Below are 20,958 nucleotides of genomic sequence, written 5' to 3' on the forward strand. Positions count from 1 at the left end.
ACAGGATCGGATGCGGATGGCAGTGGACATGTCACCGCTGACATCCGTTGCTCCATAGGGCTGAATGGGGCATTCGATCATATTCGCCTAAAAAACTGACAGGCGGATCTGATCAGAACACCCATGTGAAAGAGCCCTTACGCTGTACAAAAAAGGAGTGTTTATGTTTATTCCGTATTAATTATAAATGAACAGCATCTAACATGGATCAAACTGGAAGTGAGGCTTGGAGCACAGTGCAAAAAAAAAAAAAAAAAAATTGAAAATGAAAGTGAGGTTTGGAGCATCGTCTGAGAATGAGGTTTGAAACACAGAAAATTGAGCTAGTCTGACAATGAGGCTTAAAACTCAATAGAGTGAAAGCGAGGCTTAGGTTGCAATAGAGTGAAAGCGAGGCTTGGATTGCAATAGAGTGAAAGTGAGGCTTAGGATGCAATAAAGTGAAAGCGAGGCTTGGATTGCAATAGAGTGAAAGTGAGGCTTAGATTGCAATAGAGTGAAAGCGAGGCTTGGATTACAATAGGGTGAGAGTGAGGCTTGAATTGCAATAGAGTGAAAGCGAGACTTGGATTACAATAGAGTGAAAGCGAAGCTTGGATTACAATAGGATGAGAGTGAGGCTTGAATTGCAATAGAATGAAAGCGAGGCTTGGTTTGCAATAGAGTGAGAGTGAGGCTTGGAGCGCTGGCACAGAAGGAATAAGGAAGAAAAGACATACAAGATCATAGGAAGAACAGTGAGAGGGAAGATGTGGACACCCTAGATGAGGTACTGGAAAGGCTGATGATTTGTAGCAGGGATATCTAATTACTCACACTAGATTAGGATTGTTGTTTGATCGGTGGGGGTTGCTGCTGTATACTGTTAATTGACTCTGCCATGTGAGTATCATGGAGGCTGCCATTGCTGGACACTCTTATTGAGAAAGCTGGTTCCCTGGCTGTAAACTCAAGCTTTAGCTTCAGTGCTTTCTGATTTGATGACCCAGAACTATTATAGAGATAAGGAATTTTGATACTTTTCTGGCACTTAAAGTGTTACTAAACCCAGGACTCTGCATTCACTATATCTGGTCTCCCACAGTACACAGAACATGGAAATTCAATTATTTTAGTAAATATAAACTGCTAAATACCTTTTCTTATCAGCAGTATTTCAGCCTTGTGACTTCTATCAGTGTCTGGTTAAAGCTTGTAGGAGGAGTTTTCATTCTCCTCAGATTGTCCTATGAGGCGGCAGGGCCCCTGTAGTCTGGACAGTGCTGATCGGCCCTGTGCTGATCACATGCACTCTCCCATTAAAAAAAAAAAAACAAAAAAAGCAACCTCTCGAGTAATACACCCCAAACTGAGCATGTGCAGCCTGACTCCATAGACTCTGTGTTATCAAGAAATTATCAGGGGATAGTGGAAGAAGGGGAGGATCAGAGAAGACAGGATCAAACAGCCTTTTTACACAATGCAGAGGATTACCCCTTAGGTTCCACTGGGTCTATAACACACATGCTTGTTTAGTAACACTGAGTATAACTAGTGTTTAGTAACACTTTAAAGTGGAAGTCCATCAAATCCTAGGTATGCTTAAACCTGCCCACCATCTCCATTCTAAACCCATTCTAACTACCCCATAAAGGAAACATGGCTATACTTCCCTATTCTGAAGTCACTCCAGTCCAGTCACGTGATCAGCTCTCAGCAGTGCTTCAGGGGAGAGAAAGGACAGCCAACAATGGATGCCCTATATAAAGGCTATGGGTAATGTCATTTCATGGCCCAGGCTCTGCAGCCATTGTCGGCAATCTCTCCTCTTCACTGAAGCTGATGCTGGGACCCGATCTTCTGAACAGACCGGAGTGCCCGCAGAATAGGTAAGCATAGACATCTTTCCTTTTACATGGTAGATAGACTAGGCTTAGAATGGGGGATTACAGCAGGTTCAAGGTTAGCTAGGATTTGATTGAACTTTTACTTTAATTACAGCATTTTTGTTTTGGCTCTGTGAATAAAAATGCTTAGCCCACATTTCTTACCATGTTTACTTTGTACCCATAATTAGGGTGTGACATGAAACGTGGTCACAGACCAGAGACTCCCACCTAAATTGTGGGGATTCATCTCTATGCATCCTTTTTGTAATTGCTGTATCGTCCATACACATCCATTCAGAGGAGCTGCGAATTAAAGAATCCTGCAACCAAAGCAGAGGGACATCTAATTCTCAATGCATCACCATTGTGGTGAAGTCATAGCACTCACAGTCTACTCTTTATGTTCTCCAGCCCCGTAACTGAAGGTCAATACCAAAGAACAAACATACAGCTGGAGGAATAGTCTGCAGAATCTTGTGCATTGCACTAATCACAGTTGCAATGTTTTTGGGGGAGGAGAAGCAGCAGCACACTGAGCTTCTAAGTGAATGGCTTGACAGCAGAGGAGTGTCAGGACAAGTCTGATCATTGGAGGAGAGCATAGCTGGAGAACTGACCACTGTGTGCCTTTCTGCTAAGTGTGGTCAGTTTTTAACTGGAATGCAGAGGAACTGGCAGGAATAGTAGGGATTTCACATAACAGAAGCAATACAAAGAGAACAGGAGACTTTCTCATACAAATACATGGCACAGTAGGCACATATCAGGAATATGAAGTGTTGAGGTAACAAACGCTTTAAATCGGATACATCCAGGCAAATAGCATTTTCTTCAGGAGGCTGTCAATGGCAGCCCCAGTACTTTACTTATGACTGTCACTGGGTAATATCAGTGAATGGGGAGTTTGTATTTGGTAAATCACCATGCAGTCATTATATTTAGTTCCACGCCCCTTCAGTAAGCATATATGAACTACAGGTATTGATTCACAAACCAGCCCTGGCTCTAATTTCACATGTAACAGTGTTACAGTGAGCAATACTAATAGTTACATGTAACGGTGTTACAGTGAACAATACTAATAGTTACATGTAACGGTGTTACAGTGAACAATACTAATAGTTACATGTAACGGTGTTACAGTGAACAATACTAATAGTTACATGTAACGGTGTTACAGTGAACAATACTAATAGTTACATGTAATGGTGTTACAGTGAACGATAATAATGTTACACTGCATACAGACAGATACAGCAACATCTAACATCAAACCTCTCCCTTCATTACAGACAATGCTTTATGAAGTATAGGAACTCACAGCAACATCACACTTCAGTTTTTAAAAGGTAAGTACTTCCTTCTCGTGTCACTGTTATGCTTTACTATAGCGGCATTACTTAGTCACTGCTCAGTGGTGATCCACAGAACAATTTGTTGCAGGTCAATGGTTACCCCAATAGGTATAAAGGGTTAAAAAAATAAGTCAAGATTATTTTTTTTTTTGTTAGAGTTGGAAAAAAAAAAAAAATTAATTCCAGGCTTTTGTTTCTGTCTGTGACCCCATTTTCCTCACTTCCTGTGATAAGGGTTCTGTTGCCATTGGGACAGAAAAGCATTGGACTGCTTTAAAAGCATGGTCAGAAGGGTACTACCCCTGTCTTAGCATGAATCCAGCGTATTTCTGTGGCTGCATCCACAAGTGGACGTGGATATTTGTGACTTTTCATCCTGTACAAAGCAATGACAGGTGACAGCAGCTGTAGCCGACCAGCAGTGTTCAGATGTGATCGAACACAGAGAGATTATGTGCGATTAGGGACAGATGATCGCCTCAGAATTGCTCATCTGTCCCTAACCTCAGGTAACGGCTCTCTATGAAATGACTTCTGAACACCCACAAACTTTCAGCCTGTCATTGCTTTGTAGAGGCTGAGCAGCTGCAGCTATCCGCATCCACCAGTGGGAATAAATGTCTAACGTGTTGTGCTTGTAATGTCTGGGCCATGTAGAGAATGACATGAGTGAAAGTGAGCATGGAGATCTTTCATTTCAGAGTGTTGCATAATTAATGTTTAACATAGAAAACCATTCACTAAATTGGTACCAAAGTAAAACCGACTTGGAGAGAATTTTTCCTGTGCAGCCATTGCATTGACTAGCAGATCTTTTGTCTCCTATTGTCATCCATTATTATTATTATTATTATTATTACACAGGATTTATATAGCGCCAACAGTTTGCGCAGCACTTTACAATATGAGGGCATCCATGGAAGTTTGCAGTTCAAAAACAACTCTCTCTATAGCCATTTGTCATGCTCACATCCAGATTTTACCTGGAGTTGCCAGTCCACCAGGCTGATTATATACATAGATAGCTGGCGTTTAAGTAAATCAAACAATAACCGGTAAAAATAATTGAAATACAATTGAAATGCAATTAAATATAAATAAGCCATGGATGGTTCAAGGAGTCAATGGTAGCCTGTAAAAAGTCAGTGATCCACACTAGGGCTAAAGCCTCGTACACATGCGTCGAAAATCGGCAGGGAATTTTCGTCCGTCGGCCGATTTTCGGCTTGTTAGTATGATGCTTCCAACAACCAACCCCGACTTTTCGGCCGAAAAAATCTGGTGTGCATGCTATAAAATTTTTGTTGGCCGTCAACATAGCGGCCGATTTTCGTGCAGTCAGTACAGATTTCGACAGGGAAAAATCTGATGAGCAAGACTGGGCATGCTCAGAGAAGAAAAAACACACGGAAAGTAAACCAGCACATAACATCACTTCAGAGGTAGATTTTTGTTGTGCGAGAAAATTAGTGTGCAGTCTAGGCACATTCCAACCAACAAAACACCACTCTGGACAAAAGACGGACGATCGGTCGGCCAATAATCGTTGCGTGTGTACGAGGCTTAAGGCATCTCCTGCAGAGTGAAGCCAGCTCACAGGTCTATATGAAATAAAGAAAGAAATTGGAGAGTGCTTCTGAGTGTAGTATTTAATAATCCAAGGTACATGGCAAATTTAAAAACTCACATTCAGTAGGAGGAATAAGGTGAAGCTCTATGCAGTTAGGCTGCTACAGCGGCAGGGAGAAGACCGGCATTAATGTTCTGTTGTGAATGTGTCTTCTATCTCCGTTCAGCATGTAATCCGCAGTGGGGAGATAGGCTGCTTCCGGCTCTCAGCTGTGTGGTCCACTGGTGGAGGTGCAGCGCCGGATGGCGTATGAGGTCACCACAGAGCCAGGGAACACAACGCGTTTCCGAACAGGCTCTTTCTGAGCAAATGTGTCAAGACTCACTTGATAAAGGAGCGCGCATGCTCAAGAAGAGCCTCGCGCATGCTCTGTGGTGACGTCATACAGCCAGCGCTGCGCCTCCACCAGTGGACTGCACAGCTGAGAGCCGGAAGCAGCCTATTTCCGACTCTGAGGATTCAATGCTGGACAGAGATAGAAGACTCATTCATAACAGAACTTTAATGCCGGTCTGCTCCCTGCCGCTGTAGCAGCCTAACCACAAAGAGCTTCACCTTATTCCTCCTACTGAATGTGGTTTTTTAAATGTGCTATGTACCTTTTGGATTATTAAATGCTACACTCAGAGGCGCTCTCTTATTTATTTCTTTATTTCACCCGGCTGATTATGGCTGGTATTGGATCTGGATTTGACCTTTAAAGTTATTGTAAACTACATTTTTAAAGAAATAACATACAGGTTTATACTTGCCTGCTCTGTGCAATTGAATTGCACAGAGCAGCCCCATACCTCCACTTCTTGGGTCCCCTGCTGGCGCTCCTCCTCTTCTTGGTGTGCCATCATAGGAAGGTGCTTTCTAGCGTAGCACATCTGCGGGTTCGACTTCCAGCTGCGCTGTCTGTGTCCATAGACACAGACAGCACAGCTCAGTCCCACCCCCCTGCTCCCTCGCCACTAACTTTGTTTGTCAGCAACAGGAGCCCATGGCTCCCACTGCTTCAGCAAAGTTTATGAGACCAGAAAGTGAGCATAGAGAGCTGCTGTAGACGGGCACAGTGCTGGATTGAGTGAGGACTCATGGAAGTATTGAGGGGATGAGGGGGCAATACATTTATCTAAATGTTTTACCTTAATGCAAAGAATGCATTAAGGTAAAATATGTTTAGGCTTCAGAACCACTTTAAAGGAGAAGTTTGGTTTTTTTTTAAAAAAAATAAAAATAAATAAACCTTTACACTGACCTCTATGCCTCAGGCTCTAAGACTGGCTATACGTTATACAATTTTCTTTTACCAAAACTATATAATATGAGGTTGATTTTAAACACTTTCAATTTGTATGAAATCAGACAGGCCCTTGCACTACATAGCTGAAGATAAATCTAAAGGAAGCTGAACATGAAATGTATGGTCCGCTTTAGACCAAGAACTGAGCAATCGCATGATGACGGTGCTGATTGTTCTTGGTCTGCTCAGAGTAGAGAACAGTGGCTATCAATCACTGCTCTCCACTCTGCCCCTCCAGTGCTCACTGGAATACCAGGCTGGAGTGGAGAGGGAGCTGGTGCAGCTGGCTTTGGCTCTCAGCCGTGCACTGAGAACTGGAGCCAACTGTCAATCAGGCAGCTGGGTGGATCCCGACAATTTGGTCAGGACTCTTCCAAAGCCTGGAGCAGCTCTGCCGTGTCAGCCAACAGCGGTCTTAAAGCCCGTACACACGTACCGATTGTTGGCCGTGAATTTTCGGCCGCCGCCCGATCGGCCGATTATCGGCTTGTTAGTATGATGCTTCCGACAACCGACTGCGACTTTTCGGCCGAACAAAATCTGGTGTGCATTCTATAAAATTTTTGTTGGCCAACAACAGAACGGCCGATTGTTCGTTAGTCAGTACAGATTTCGGCCGACAAAAATGTGATGATCAAGACTGGGCATGCTCAGAGAAGAAAAAACACACGAAAAGTAAACCAGAACATGACATCACTTCTGAAGTTGGTTGTTGTTGGCCGACAAAATTCGTGTGCAGTCTAGAGCACATTTCAACCAACACAACAACACTGGACAAAAGACGGCCGATCGGTCGGCCAACAATCGGTGTGTGTGTACGAGGCTTTAAGCCCACTGTCAACCAACTCAGGGTCACAGGAGTGCAAAAGTAAGAGAAGTAAGGACAAAAAAATAGTAGTCCCTTTTTAAATCCATGTTTAGGATTCATTGTTTGATATGCTTCTTTTTCAGCCCTACATGCCTGGAACAATGTGCACCGTAGTGGCGCGCTGCCTAAACACTCTGACCCGCAAATATGTGCATGTGCGACATCTTTCTTCTACGGTGGGGAAGAGCAAACCTGGGGATGATCTCCCAACCTTTCAATATGTTGGTAAAAGATCCAAAAGGAAGGACCGTGTTTTTGTGTGGGGCTTTTCTTACACAGGAGCTTTGGGCATTCCCAGCTTTGTAGTACCAGACACAGGAAGAAAAAAGCCAAAGCAATACCAGCTGACTCCATATAGGTTGGATATGGATGAAAAGGTAAGATGTACCACAGTTGTCTACAGCTAATTACAGAGCTGTTTAAAGAGACCCTTTCACCAACTTCAAAATGTATCGGTAAAAGCACAGAACACGCAATTATTTGATATGCTTACTTTTAATGTTTTCTTCAGGTAAAGTTTTTATTTTTTTTTTTTTTTTATTTATTGCAACGTGCCTTTGCATTTGCTAAAAAAAATGTTACTACCAGAGTAGGGTTGATTGCTTAGCACACCCCTCTCTCTTTACACATCATCCTCGGAATGTCAAATCACTGTCTGTGCTGGCCTAGTTCCTCAGTCCCTCCCCATATAACCTTTTATGTAGTTGTGGAGGAGGAGCAAAGAAAAATATTATGAGTAGTTTTTCTTAACCTTTATTCAGTTAAGGCACCTTTTTAGAATTCTGCAAATCTCAAAGCACCCCATTCGAAAATGTAGAAAACAAAACATTTTACATATTGCAGCAGCATCCACATACATTGGACACCCAACACTTGGAGGTGATTTATTCTTCTAAAACAAACACCTTTACACACTGGAAATGAATACAATTCCAGTGTTTCCTTTTTTCCCTCAGTTGCTCTCCCTCACTTTCTCTTCATCACTCAGCTTACATGACCCCAGAGCTGACGCAGAGAGGCAGGGAAGGGGCAAACAAGGATGAAGGTGCCCAAAATGACATCATTGGTTGTTAGGAGGCGAACGCTGGCCTGCACGGTGCCCAAGGTTGTAATCCTGCACAATAAAAACCTGTGGCTTTGTGTAACAGAGAGGCAGGCTTGATCCGTTCACTGGCTTGTTGGCAATTTCTAGGCATTTTGCCAAGGCAGCCCCGAAGAACCTAGTTAAAAAATACTTCTGTCAAATGTAATTTTTTTTTATTTTTTAAAACAGAGATTTTTATTGAAAAAAAAATTTCAGCATAATATAGAACAATAAACAGAACTGTGTATGTAAAAAAAGAAACAATAATCAACACTTACATACAGGACATAACAAATGCAGATAACTCCGCCCCCATACAGAGCATCAGTAGAGATACATATAGGCTACATTAAGTACAGGTATCAGAACTCTGAAGCCATAATCCCAGAACTTATTAAACTTAGCCGGGCACCCTCTATGTTTATACATGAGCTTGTGGTATGGAAGAACACTATTAACCTCCGCCATCCACGCATTGAACGCGGGGGGGGGGGGGGGGCGCTCCCGCATCCACTGCCTGGGAATCAATTTCCTCGCCAAAAACAGTGTAACTTGCAGAAAAGTAGTAAGGGATTTGTCCATGTCCTCATCCGGGTATATACCCAGGAGGCACTGTTTGGGGTCCAACTGAAAGGGAGATCCCATCTTGTCATGTAGGAAGGTCACAATTTGTTTCCAGTAACCCTGTATCAAAGGGCAACTCCAGAGTAAGTGGAAAAACCTGCCCACGGTCGAGTGACACATCGGGCAGTCCGGGAGGATCCCGGGTCGATATCGCAATAGGCCAAGGGGAGTAAGATAGGCTCTGTGTACTATGAATAGTTGAGTGAGGCGGTCAGATAATTTGGGAGATACCCGTTGACACATCTCAAGGGCCTCATCCCAGTCCTCGTCCTCCATATCCCCTACATCAGATTCCCAGCTAGTCTTAACAGAGTAGGCAATGACAGTGGAGGGGGGCGTATGTAGTTCCGCGTAGAGGATAGAGATAAGATGATGTGGATCAGTGCCCTTGAGAAAATCCAGTATGGGGATGGATTCAATCTGGGGGAGCGCAGACGGACACTGGGTCCAGAATGCATGTCTAACTTGATAATAGCGGAAAAGCATATGGGCTGGCAGAGGGAAGGTTTTACATAATTCCTCGAACTTGCCCAAGGTCGTCCCTCGCAAAAGGTTTGTGAGGTAGAGAATTCCCCTACTACTCCACATCGCGGAGTCTGGCAGGGAGCGAAACTCCTCCAAAGCCATGTTGTGCCACAGGGGAGTGTAGGTGTGTAGCGGAGGATATTTCATTTTGTCCATCACAACCTCTCAGACCTGGCTATAGTGGTACGGCATAGAATTGGGTTCTCCTCTAATCTCAGACCCTCATACTCCCCACAAAATAACGGCTAGGGGATCATCAGTTGGGAGGGACCACCTGGGGCATAGTAGCAGGAGGGAAGAGACTTGTCAGTTTTATCAAGGTGAAACAAGTGCGACAGCTGGGTAGGCAGGTAGTAAAGGTTGAAGTCCGGTAATGCTACACCCCCCAGATTGGAAGGGTTTTTAAGTTTACGCCAGGAGAGTTTGTCTGCTCTGGCCCCATACGAAGGCTTTAAGGAGGGACTCCATTTGCTTAAAAAATTTTAAGGGCAAGTAGATTGGGGAGTGCCAGTCAAACCATTTACTTGGCCACAGTGCTAAATAACCGACGGAGCTGATACAGGTTCAATATACACAATGGCCACTGCCAGGAGCCACTAAAATACACTGAATCTAGTGAGATGCTGTAGATGTGCTCTTTGTCCAGCCACCCCACACTTTCTCAAATGTATTGGGTATTCCCCTACTGGCATGGGGGGGGGGGTCTCTTTTAAAGTGTTACTAAACCCACAACGGTAAAATCTGTCTGTATATACAGAATAGCATACTTGTTATACTCACTGTGTAACTTAAGTGATTAATCCTTTGCATTGTGTAAAAAGGCTGTGTGATCCTGTATGCACAGATCCTCCCCCCTTCTGTACAAGTCCAGATCAGCACAGTGAGTGTAGTTCAGCCACACGTGCTCAGTTTGGTCTCTATTGCTCAGAGAACACTTCCTGATTTTAGCTGAGCTATTCAGGTCACATGGTAATAACATCACACATGTGGGTGTATATACAGATCCTAAATGACAGCCCAGTCCTGCCCGCCTCCTCCATGCCCAGTAACTAAAAATAACACAGTGGGTGGGATGTCACATCTGGATTGATGGATGATTTTTTTTTTTTTTTTTGGGAGGGTACATGTTATCAGCACAGGGCCAATCGGCACTGTCCAGACAGAGAATTAAAAGTCTTGAAGCCTGATAGAACAATTCTAGGAGAAATGAAAACTCAGCCTACAATCTATCACCACTCACTGATACAAGTCACAAGATTGCTCTAATTGCAATATACAGCGGATGAGAAAAGGTATTTATCAGTTTATATTTACTAAAATAATTGTATTTCCATGTTCTGTGTACTGTGGGGAGACCAGATATAGTGAATGCATGATCTGGGTTTAGTAACACTTTAAATTTTTGAATATATGAAAGTGATTAACCAAAACAATTGTAATCTACAATAAACACAAACCGACAAAAAGGCATGAGTGTGTTATGCACTTTAACAGCCTTGTTGAGCAGTTAGACTGGAATTCTCGCAAGATATTTTGCTTCCATAGTCTTAGAGGGAGGAGGATCATTAAACCCAGTGGCGGCCGGTGCTCCATGGGGAGGGGTGAAAGGCTTACCGACCTGACCATGGCCCACACCAGCTCCAGCCCGCACCCCACAACATACACAAACCGCCCCCCCCCCCCCGGTCTCACCCTGTGCTGCCCCTGGACTGACATGTGGAGGCGGCGGCGGCTTCCACCTCAGTCTCCTCCGTGTCCCCCTTCGTTAGTCTGGCTTCCCCTGCGTCTCCTCCCTTCTCCTCCTTCGCCAATAGGATAGCTTCTCCTTTCGGCCAATTTGGAAATGGGTCTCAGGACCTGCTTCCTTATTGGCTAGGAGGAGAATCCGTGTGACAATAGTGAATATACATTCGCTATTGTCGCACAACTGGATGGGCTCAGGGCGCAGTGCTCTGCGCCCCAAGCCCGCCCTTTTTTTAAGCCTATTAGAGCCTCTGACTCTAATCACATGCTTAAAAAAAAAAAAATAATCCCCCATTGGAATCCATGCATCCGGTGCCCTGCATGAAGATTAGGGGGCCGGACGCATGGATGGGGGGCAGCTCCCCTGCGCCCCTAATGGACGGGCCGCCACTGATTAAACCATAGATGTAATGTATACTTAAAGCTGAAATATAATGTTAGGTATTTATGCCAATCCGGTAGAAATCACTTATATTGATAATTTGATAAGTGGTCTATTACTAAATCCCCTGCTTATCTCTTTTGGTGTGATTGTCAAATTTCCTTTTATTATGAAAAGCACCTTTTTATTTTATTTTTTTTTAAGTTTTTATGAATCAGAACTCCCAGGGGACAACCCCCTTCCTGTGATACAGAAAAGTAATCAACAAGACAATAAGGCTCTGTTTACATATATGAGAATCGGATGTATTTTATACCGCATTCGATTTGCATTACATGTGAATCGAACCGACTTTCAAAGGAGCCGGTTCACACATGTCCAGGACAGCCGTGGTCCATTTCTGAAAAGGTTCATGTGCAATTTTGGGTCCGGTTTAGATGAGAATTCAAGTAAAATTTCACCTGAACCGATTGAACGAAACTGCACCAGACTCCGGACTGCAAACTGCAGCCGGACATTTGTGAACTTTGCCTCAAGTAAGTGTGTCGACCTGCTTGACAAACTTTGCACATCTTGTATTCGTGTAGCAAAAAAAAGTGCGCACTGAGTGAAATGAAAGCAGGGTAGTATAACTCAGAACTTCTAGATTTAGTAAGATTAATACATTCATAATGCCTACAGGAGACATAACTCCTACAGTGGGACAAGATATACCTTCAATAATCCCTAGTTCTGTCTAAATTGTGTGACCATTACAAGGTCAAATGATGGCATTGAGCTTCTTCAAAGAATTCTAATTCAGATAATTAACTGTAATCTAAAACAAAAATGATTGTGTAACTCAGGTGCAAAATGGCTGCACCTTCATTATAGCCCTGTTAGAGAGGAGCAGCAAGGGATCCCACTGCTGGAAGATATCCCTTTGTACTATATAACACATTGGGGTTATATGGCACCAGGGAGCCATAATGTTCAGTGTATGTACTGACACATGGACTGGACATTTGGAATATTCTGTAAATGTGACTCTGATGTGGTTGGAGGCTGGAGACCTACTACAGCAGACAGTCAGAGACTGGGAACATGTTACTAGCGATCACTATCATTACAGCGCCTTAACAAACCACTGATTCTACTCCTACTACTGTTTGAATTCCAGAGGTCTCACAAGTAGCAAAGGGCTGCAGGTTCGGCACCAGGGATCTAAGAGAAACAAGAAGCCAGTACCGTAGATGATTCAACCCATGCCACCACTCAAAGCTGAAATATTAGTTCTTGATGGAGTTGACTGGTGTTTTTGTTTAATAATAACTGGTTGCTTTGACTTTTTTTTTATATTTTTTAACAGATTTCATCTGCATCCTGTGGGTATGGATTTACCCTATTATCTTCTAGGACAACAGATGTCACAAAAGTTTGGGGAATGGGACTAAATAAAGATTCCCAGATTGGCTTTCACAGGAGCAGGAGAGATCGAAGTAAGGATATTATCTGAATAAAAAAAATATAATAATTTCACTGCTGCAGTTAAATTTTGGATTGTATTGCTGGTGGCAGTTGCTCCTGGGGGACATGTTTTCTTCCCTGACCTTGAGTGAAGTGAAACTTTTGAGATCCTGGGAATGAATCCAGCTAGTATGCTCAATGTCGGAAAGAAATCATGTCCACCTGTGAGGCAAAAGGCGTGGGTAGATATCCAAGTTCCAACACAAAATGTAGTTTTTATAAACTCCTGGCTCGAGTGTGGATCCAACAAGCTGTACCCACTCTGGCGACCTGGATCAAAGAAGTTAATGACACTCTCCCGTATAAGAAAATAATTTATATTAATAGGGCTGCCCTGGGAAATGCAATAAAGTTTGGGACAGGTGGTTGAACTCTTCTACTACTTGCATTTCTTAGGCTTTGGCATGTAGCTTCTATGGCAGCTGTGTGGTTTTAGTTTTCTCTGCTTTGCTCCATTTTTTGTATGTATACTGTGATCATTTTTCTCTTGATTGATTTGTATTCTTGCATTCTCGATGTCACTGTGCTTGATACTGTTATTGCAGCCAGTTTTTTGATGTCTGTTATTTGTGTTGGTTTTTTGGTACACAAATAAAGTTGTTTTGATTTAAAAAAAAAAAACGTAGTTTTTATAAAACAAATTTTGTTGGCAATATATTGTGCAATGAAACAAGTATGTACATTATAGATAAAAATATGTAAAAGAATTCTGCGCTGTATGTTAAGAAAGAAAAGGCAGCTAATACAAAGGCTATATACCCAACTTAGATTTGATAGGTCAAATAAAGTATAGCACACTTGATATAATTCAAACATATGTAAAATAGTATAAAATCAATAATAAAAAACATAAAAGTCCATGCATCCTGACGTCATTATTGGCAACCATCAGTGATATGGCAACCGTTTCAAAGTGCAGATAAATTATATTCAGCCGTGCATCACCGCCACCAACAGAAGGATTGCAAACTCACCAGATGTCAAGGCTGCCATTACAGCAGCAAGAAAACCTCAAAAACACTTATGTGGGTCACTCTGGATATCAAAACAGTGGATATCTCCTGCCAGATCACCGCAGCAGGTTCCAACTCAGCCGTCCAAAGTCCTGAGAACTTGTAGCAGCTGCTGAACACTTGCCTTTCCTGCTGCAGTGATCTGGCGGAAGATATCCACTGCTTTGATATCCAGAGTGACCCACAAAAGTGCTTTTGAAGCTTTCTTGCTGCTGTAATGGCAGCCTTGACATCTGGTGAGTTTGCAATCCTTCTGTTGGTGGTGGTGATACACTGTTGAAGATCATTTATCTGCACTTTGAAGCAGTTGCTATTTTACTGATGATTGCCGTTAATGACATCAGGATGCGTGGACTTTCATTTTTTCATTATTGATTTTATACATTTTACATATGTTTTGATTATATCACGTATATTATAGAAATCTGATCTTCATCCACTAGGCTACATGTATTTTTTTTTCACTTATGTATTATGTTTTTTCATAGCAAAGGGTTATGAATACATCCTGGAACCATCACCAGTACCTCTGCCTTTGGACAAGCCACAGGAAACTCGAGTTTTGCAGGTGTCGTGTGGTAGGGCGCATTCTCTCATCCTAACAGATAATGAAGGAGGTATATTATATGGCCCAACATTGAGGCATTTCTGTAATTCTTTTTTACTCTGCATTTATAGATACACAGAAGCAGACTCTCAATGCTGTGTTTTGCTTCTGTATGTGTTTACTTTGAAAAAATTAAAAAGCAATAGCTGTGCTAAAATAAGAGAGTTCAGTCAGTTTACCTTAAATTAGAACTAAAGAAAAAACGTTATTTGCTATTTTGAATAGAGCAAGGGAGGGTTATAGCCCCTGTCAGTAGTCTTCCCAAAAGCAGGAAGTGAGAGGACATTTTTTAAAAGGAAAGGAATACCTAGTTATCATCAAGGTCACCAGAACTAGTGTCCACATTGGAAGACTTCACATCTATTACTGTTGTGGGGACAACCCAAATGTAGGATTTTCTTCCACATTTGATTTCGGTGATAACAGTAAACATGACAAATAGAGAGGGTGAATCTCCATAAGGGGGAATAGACAGTAATGAAAACCTGACAGGTGTTCTAATCTCTATTCTATAAAAAAAGACAAAACCTCCTTTTTAATTTCAAGTAATCAAGTGATTGCTTCACAGGTCACATGAACTGTACTTCATGTGGTGTGTAAGTTCAACTCTTTTTCTACTTTCTCCATCACCATTCAGACCCGGTTCACACTTGTGCGATGCGGGAACGCTGCGAATATGCAGCATGATCCCGCATCGCATCCGCACCTCTGGCAGTTCACACTGCCATATGCGATACGCAGGGGGTGTCAATTAAAAGTTAACGACACCCCAGTTGCGATCGCAAATCGCAGTACGATCTGCAAGTTCGCACAGAATCTGATCGCACAAGTGTGAACCACTATGCGATCCGATTCTGTTGCGAATAAAAAAAGCCTCATGTGCGAGTTTAGTGCGGATGCAGTGTGAATTCAGCCATACAAAGTGTATGGCTGAAATTCGCACCGCACATGAGATTGCATATAATTTAGGAGCAGTGCGCTCCGAATTACATGCGATCTCCGCAATCGCACAAATGTGAACCGGGGCTCACAGTCAAACTTCCAAGGCTTGTCTGAATCTGACTGGTGGCTTTGAGAAACCTCTTCCTACAGTTTTTTTTGTTATATTGGGCTGTATGTGAAGGTCAAGCAATCAGCAGTGCCTGGATGAGTCAATGAGCATGTAGTCTGGGCTCCCAGTACTCAAGATTAAATTTTTAAATTTTTCCTTCAATCACCTTTTTTTATTAAATTGAATATGAACCATTAAATTAACAGCACAGTGGCTTAGTAGTTAGAACTTCTTTCTTGCAGTGCTAGGGTCCTCGGTTCAACTCTGGTTTTCTCCCTCACTCCAAAGATATGTCTAAATTGGCCCTAGTATGTGTATGTATGTATGTATGTATGTATGTATGTATGTGAAGTAGGGGCCCTAAGCTTGCCATACACACTATGCAAATTAGCTCAGTGGATTGCCCTGCTGGCCCTGTTCCATAAAAAAAAAATATTTGATTGTTTGCCTTACTTTTTTTTTAAAGGAGTTTGCTTGAAAATTATCCAAAAAGATGCAGCTGTTTTTCAGGTAGTTTTTCAGCCAGCGGGATGCACTTTCAAAATACAAAAACCGCAGTGAAATAATTGTCCATCTGCGCTGTATAGCATGAAAGGAGGGGGCTTGTGTTCAGCCTAGGACTGAAAATAAAAAAAACTATCAGAGTGCACGGCCAGCTTTACATTTCTTCTTCTTTTTCAAAGGAAGATGCCAGTTACAGTATTTTTTGCATTTTAAATAGAATGTCTGTCATCGGTGTTATTAGTTAACCATTAGAACCCGATTTAGTCGACCACAAAGCCCACACACTTTTTTTGTCAGGCAATATATTGAATATGCATTCAAGGTTAAATGAAACAAGTTTCCACAAAACAACCCTGTTTAGTGGATGTAATGGACTTGGACAAAATGTAATAATTTAGAATATATGGTGTTACTTTTAAATGAATGCCTTGAATTTAAATCATTTTCTGTAATGTAAAATTAATGCTTTGTTGTGTATTTGTTTTTTTTTGTTTTTTTCTTGTTCAAAACAGAGTTATTAGAATTTTCAATTTACTATTGGTGGTGTTTTATTTCAGATTAGATGTTAGTTTGATAAACACTTTTAATCAATGAACTGTATTAAAGTGGCAAGATTAAAATATGAAATATTGTTCCAGTTTTCAGCATTGGGAACAATTCATATGGCCAGTGCGCAAGGCGGGTTATTGAAGGAGAGATTTATAGGTAAGAAATATTCAGTAGATGACCTTGTAATGACATGGATCCCGGTCTGTACTAAATGTTTTTTTTTTTTTTTTTTTGTCACATCTTTGTTGACTAGCAGAAAGTGTTTGGGGAAATAATTTGTGCTTAGAGGACCCCAGAAGACACTGTGTGTGCAGGCCCATTTTCTGGGAGGCAAGAAACTAAAAGCACCAAAACCCTTATCCTTTCACTCTGTAACCCAAAAAGTAAATTTAGTTAACTTATTAAGTGCCCTGCTAATTTCTCAGATTCTGGCAAATTGTTATTGCCCTGTGCTCTTTTTTTTCTGGAGAAGACAACCTCACTTTTTCAGCTATAGTTCTCTGTTGCTTGCAACATGGCAGGAGCATAAAATCTGATCTCTCCTCTCCATTGGATGCTTCTGACATGGGTATCCCTGTGCCTCTTGTGGGCAATCATTGTTCTCTGTGCAGATCTAAGAAATGCATTGCATTGCATGTATATATAAGGGTTGAAGCATTGTAACCAACCAGTACTGAATGTTTGTTTTTGGATGGTGTGAGCACCCAAAGGAAACCCATGAAAACACCGGAAGGACGAAACAAATGCATATAGGGGTTGCTTTACTAAATCTGGAGAATGCAAAATCTGGTGCATTTGTGCATGGTAGCCAATCAACTTCTAACGTCAGCTTGTTTGGTAAAGCTTTGACAACAAAAAAAACTGGAAGCTGATTGGTTTGTATGCAGAGCTGCACCAGATTTTGCACTCTTCAGTTTTAGTAAATCAACCCAATGGTGTCCTCAGTGGAAATCGGTCATAAGACACCAAAGCTGTACTGGTTATATGATGACAACTTGGCCATCTTGCTACGTGTTTTTTTTTTCCACCTGCTTATTCTTTTGTTACTCTGGTGACCCACCATTGCAAGCAATTGGAACCATGTAACCAAACCAGTGACGCCAAAACTGACCCTGCAGTAATCGCCTGTTCTTTCCACGCTCATGCTCTACCAAACCCACTCAAATGGAACCCAGTGATTGTTGAAATGTGTAAAATTGCTCTGTGTCATGCTCTCAAAAAATATAAAAATTACTTTTTGTTTTTACTTTTGGAAATGAAAAATTTGTTTATATTAATAATTCCAAATTCTTTAGGGGGAAATGAAAACGTGTCTGAGACAAACTGTCTCAACTAGAACGTAGCCAATCAGCAATTACATGTTCATTTTCCAAGTTGTGGAAAAAATGAATGATAAAAGCTGATTGGTTTTTATGGTCAAGGACACCCATTGACATTTAATTTTTCTCAGACTCTCATAATAATTATCCCTTGTGTACATAAAGCAGACATAATAAATTAAAATATCTGCCTTATATCTTTTGTTCACCAGAATAGCAGTTTGCCTAAAAAATGTTTATACATGATTTTAGGCAATTGATTTTCAGAACCGATTGGGTGGCTTCAGTCTCATCTTGACTTGGTGGAACAAGAATGCACTTTAGTCCTCTTCACAAACTGTATTTTTTGGAATCCTTTGGCACATTAGCAGTTCACCATTCGTTTTCATGAGTTCTCTACAAACCCTCATCTAACCTAAATTACATTGTACATTAGTATTCTAAATTCAGTAGATGCCAGCTTCACAAGGAAGGTCCCACAAGCTGCAGTTTCCTACAATCTTTGTTCTGGTGTGGAGATGACCAAAGAGTCTTATCCTTCTTAATCTCTTTGCTCCTATGTTCATTGTCTATAGTGTCAGCATCCTCTATGTCCCAATGTGTTTATGAAAAGCATTTAAAAGTAAGGCCAGCCATACATGGTTCCATGTGAACCGTTAATGGTTAGGCTGAATGTACCAAGTTAATCAACTTGGGTAAAACCAGCCTACCGGATTCTCTTATGATTGTAGCTAGTGGCTGCTAGAGCTTCTAGCGACAATCACAATCTTCTCCTGGCACGGACAACTTCCCCTGCTCCCCCCGCCGGGAGCAGATAATGGCAGGAGGGATTCTCCTGTCAGCGCTGTCTGTGATGATGGGGAAATCATGCAAATGTATTTTCTGCAACCCATGGCAGAAGGAATTCCTTCATCGACACTGTGTTGATGGGGCAGAATCAACCCGTGGTTGCAGGAAAGAAATTCGCTCTGTGTATGACCGGCCCTAGTCTGTTTTGATTTCTGTATCCTATTATCTTTCAAGATTAGAAGCTGCATATTCTAAGACTTCTGTACCATATTACATTAAAGTAGACCTCAAGAAAAGGCTGCTGAAATCCCCAAGTTCCAAAAGTGCTGGTCATGTGACCAAAAGTGTTTGCATTTTGTCATGATCTCTGCAGTAGGGAGGGGACACAGTCCAGATTGGTTGATTCTTCCATTCCCCAGTGTTTTTGTAATAGAAACATAATTTAACTGCTATTTCTCAATAATCAACAAACAATACTGTATGCTCTGCTCAGGGCTGCAAAGCAATTTTTCACAATTTTCTCAGTCTTGCACCTGGCCCTCTGGGCTTTCTCGTTCTCATTTAACGTTCGCTTCAGAGAAAAAAATTTCCATAACTGATCGAGCAGCTGATGGAACTTTCCTATTTATGTGAATATATTTGGGGGCACGCATGTGGTGGGGCTGGAGAGCAGGAAATGGAAGGTTTTGGAAGGAGAGGGCCCATTAGAAGAAGTGCCTAAAAAAAAAAAAAGTAACCAAAGCAAGTGTTTTGATTTTTGCCTTTGCATGGATCAAGCCAATGGAAATATTTTAACTTCTAAAAATATTTTTTTTCTCTCTAAGTGAAAGCCAGTTGGTCCACAGAGTTAGACCGTTTGAAAGCAGAGTTGTTCAGGTAACATTAATAAAATGTATAAATGAATAATTAGACATTTTTATATTCATCTAGAAAAATAACTGACTGGCATTCTAACAATGTGTATGTGTTTCCCCACTCTGTGCCTTCACTTGTCTGCCATTGATTATTATCTTTGTGTTTGCAGGTAGTATGTGGTCAAGATCACAGTCTCTTCAGGACTGAGCTAGGAGAGGTGTATGCATGTGGTTGGGGAGCTGATGGCCAAACAGGTCTGTCTGTAGGAGATTTGTTTCTAAAAGGACTGATTGAATTTTAAGCAATTATGTGCTTGCAGCTATCAGCCTTGTAAAATAAGACATTGCAAAATTACAGCCAGATTTCCATGATAAACTGTAATTGTATTGATGTACCATACACTAAGACCAGGGTGATACCGTTGTCTAATACACCCTCTTGTTAATTATGCCATACATATTTGGGGGTGAGTCTCCTGTGAAGCACAATTTGTATATAGCCTTGGAGAACATTCTATAAAGGATAGAAGGTAGACCTCTCTCACTGTCTCTCTAAGCTGCTCCTGTTGGGCTCATTCACACCATACGTGCATGAAAACTTTAGGGAAAACCGCGCAGATTTCACCCGCAGAAACATGAGTTTATATCAGTTTTTATGCACAACGACATCAGTTTTCATGCGTGTCAATTATGTGCCTTGTAACAGCACAGAGTTGATGTCATGTCAGTTTGTTTTCTGCACAAAAAAACTGCATAAACTTTGCAGATTCCTGCTCAGAAAAAATCTGCACGTGATATCGGTGTTGTGGTGTGAACAGGACACATAGAGTACAATTGTTGTTGTGTGTGTTTTTTTTTTTTTATATGTGTGTCCTTGCGGAACGAGTGCAGAAAATGCTCATATATTGAAACTGCAGACAAGATCTACATCCTTAATTTACTGTAAATATATAGAACGTGTCTGTCTTTCTCTTTCCTCCCACGAGACAGAAAATATAAAGGAAAAAAGAAAGAGGTGTTATCTGTGCGCTAAATTAATTACTAAAGTTACATATAGTATATTACATTTACATCGCAAATATGTATGTTCAGGATTTTTTTTTTGCCAACAATGCCCTCCCTACTTTACCAATGTTCTCAGCATACACTAAGGGCAATGGTGGGGGAACAAGTGATTAGTCACCACTTTCTGTCTCTAGGGCCTTATTCACATCACGCAGAGATGTCAGTTTGTAGGCATGTCAATCACCTGCATTAGTTACTTTAGCTCAGGAAAGACAATGAATATTTGTAATAACTGTACAGTTCGCTAAAACTTAATAAAATACAATATTACACGATTTACAATATAAATCATGTAAAATACACCACAGTTACTATCAATCTCTATATAAACACC

At 41.5% G+C, this 20,958-nt stretch overlaps 1 protein-coding gene across 2 annotated transcripts in view; it reads left to right on the plus strand.

Moving 5' to 3' along the window:
• The first annotated feature begins 676 nt into the window (after nucleotides 1–676).
• The window catches only part of RCC1L (RCC1 like), a 30,202-nt gene continuing 9,920 nt past the window's right edge, over nucleotides 677–20,958 (plus strand). The window contains exons 1-7 of one of the 2 annotated variants that reach the window (XM_082245213.1): nucleotides 677–769; nucleotides 7,093–7,386; nucleotides 12,716–12,845; nucleotides 14,375–14,503; nucleotides 16,687–16,753; nucleotides 19,530–19,581; nucleotides 19,730–19,814. In XM_082245213.1, coding sequence (XP_082101339.1) covers nucleotides 7,099–7,386; nucleotides 12,716–12,845; nucleotides 14,375–14,503; nucleotides 16,687–16,753; nucleotides 19,530–19,581; nucleotides 19,730–19,814 — 751 coding nt within the window. In that variant the 5' untranslated portion in view covers nucleotides 677–769; nucleotides 7,093–7,098. Of the gene's footprint in view, nucleotides 770–3,180; nucleotides 3,218–7,092; nucleotides 7,387–12,715; nucleotides 12,846–14,374; nucleotides 14,504–16,686; nucleotides 16,754–19,529; nucleotides 19,582–19,729; nucleotides 19,815–20,958 lie in introns of those variants that run through there. The other variant, XM_082245214.1, reaches the window with a different exon arrangement.

This window comes from Pelophylax lessonae (genome assembly GCF_965119305.1).
Source record: "Pelophylax lessonae genome assembly, chromosome: 2".
Lineage (NCBI taxonomy): Eukaryota > Metazoa > Chordata > Amphibia > Anura > Ranidae > Pelophylax > Pelophylax lessonae.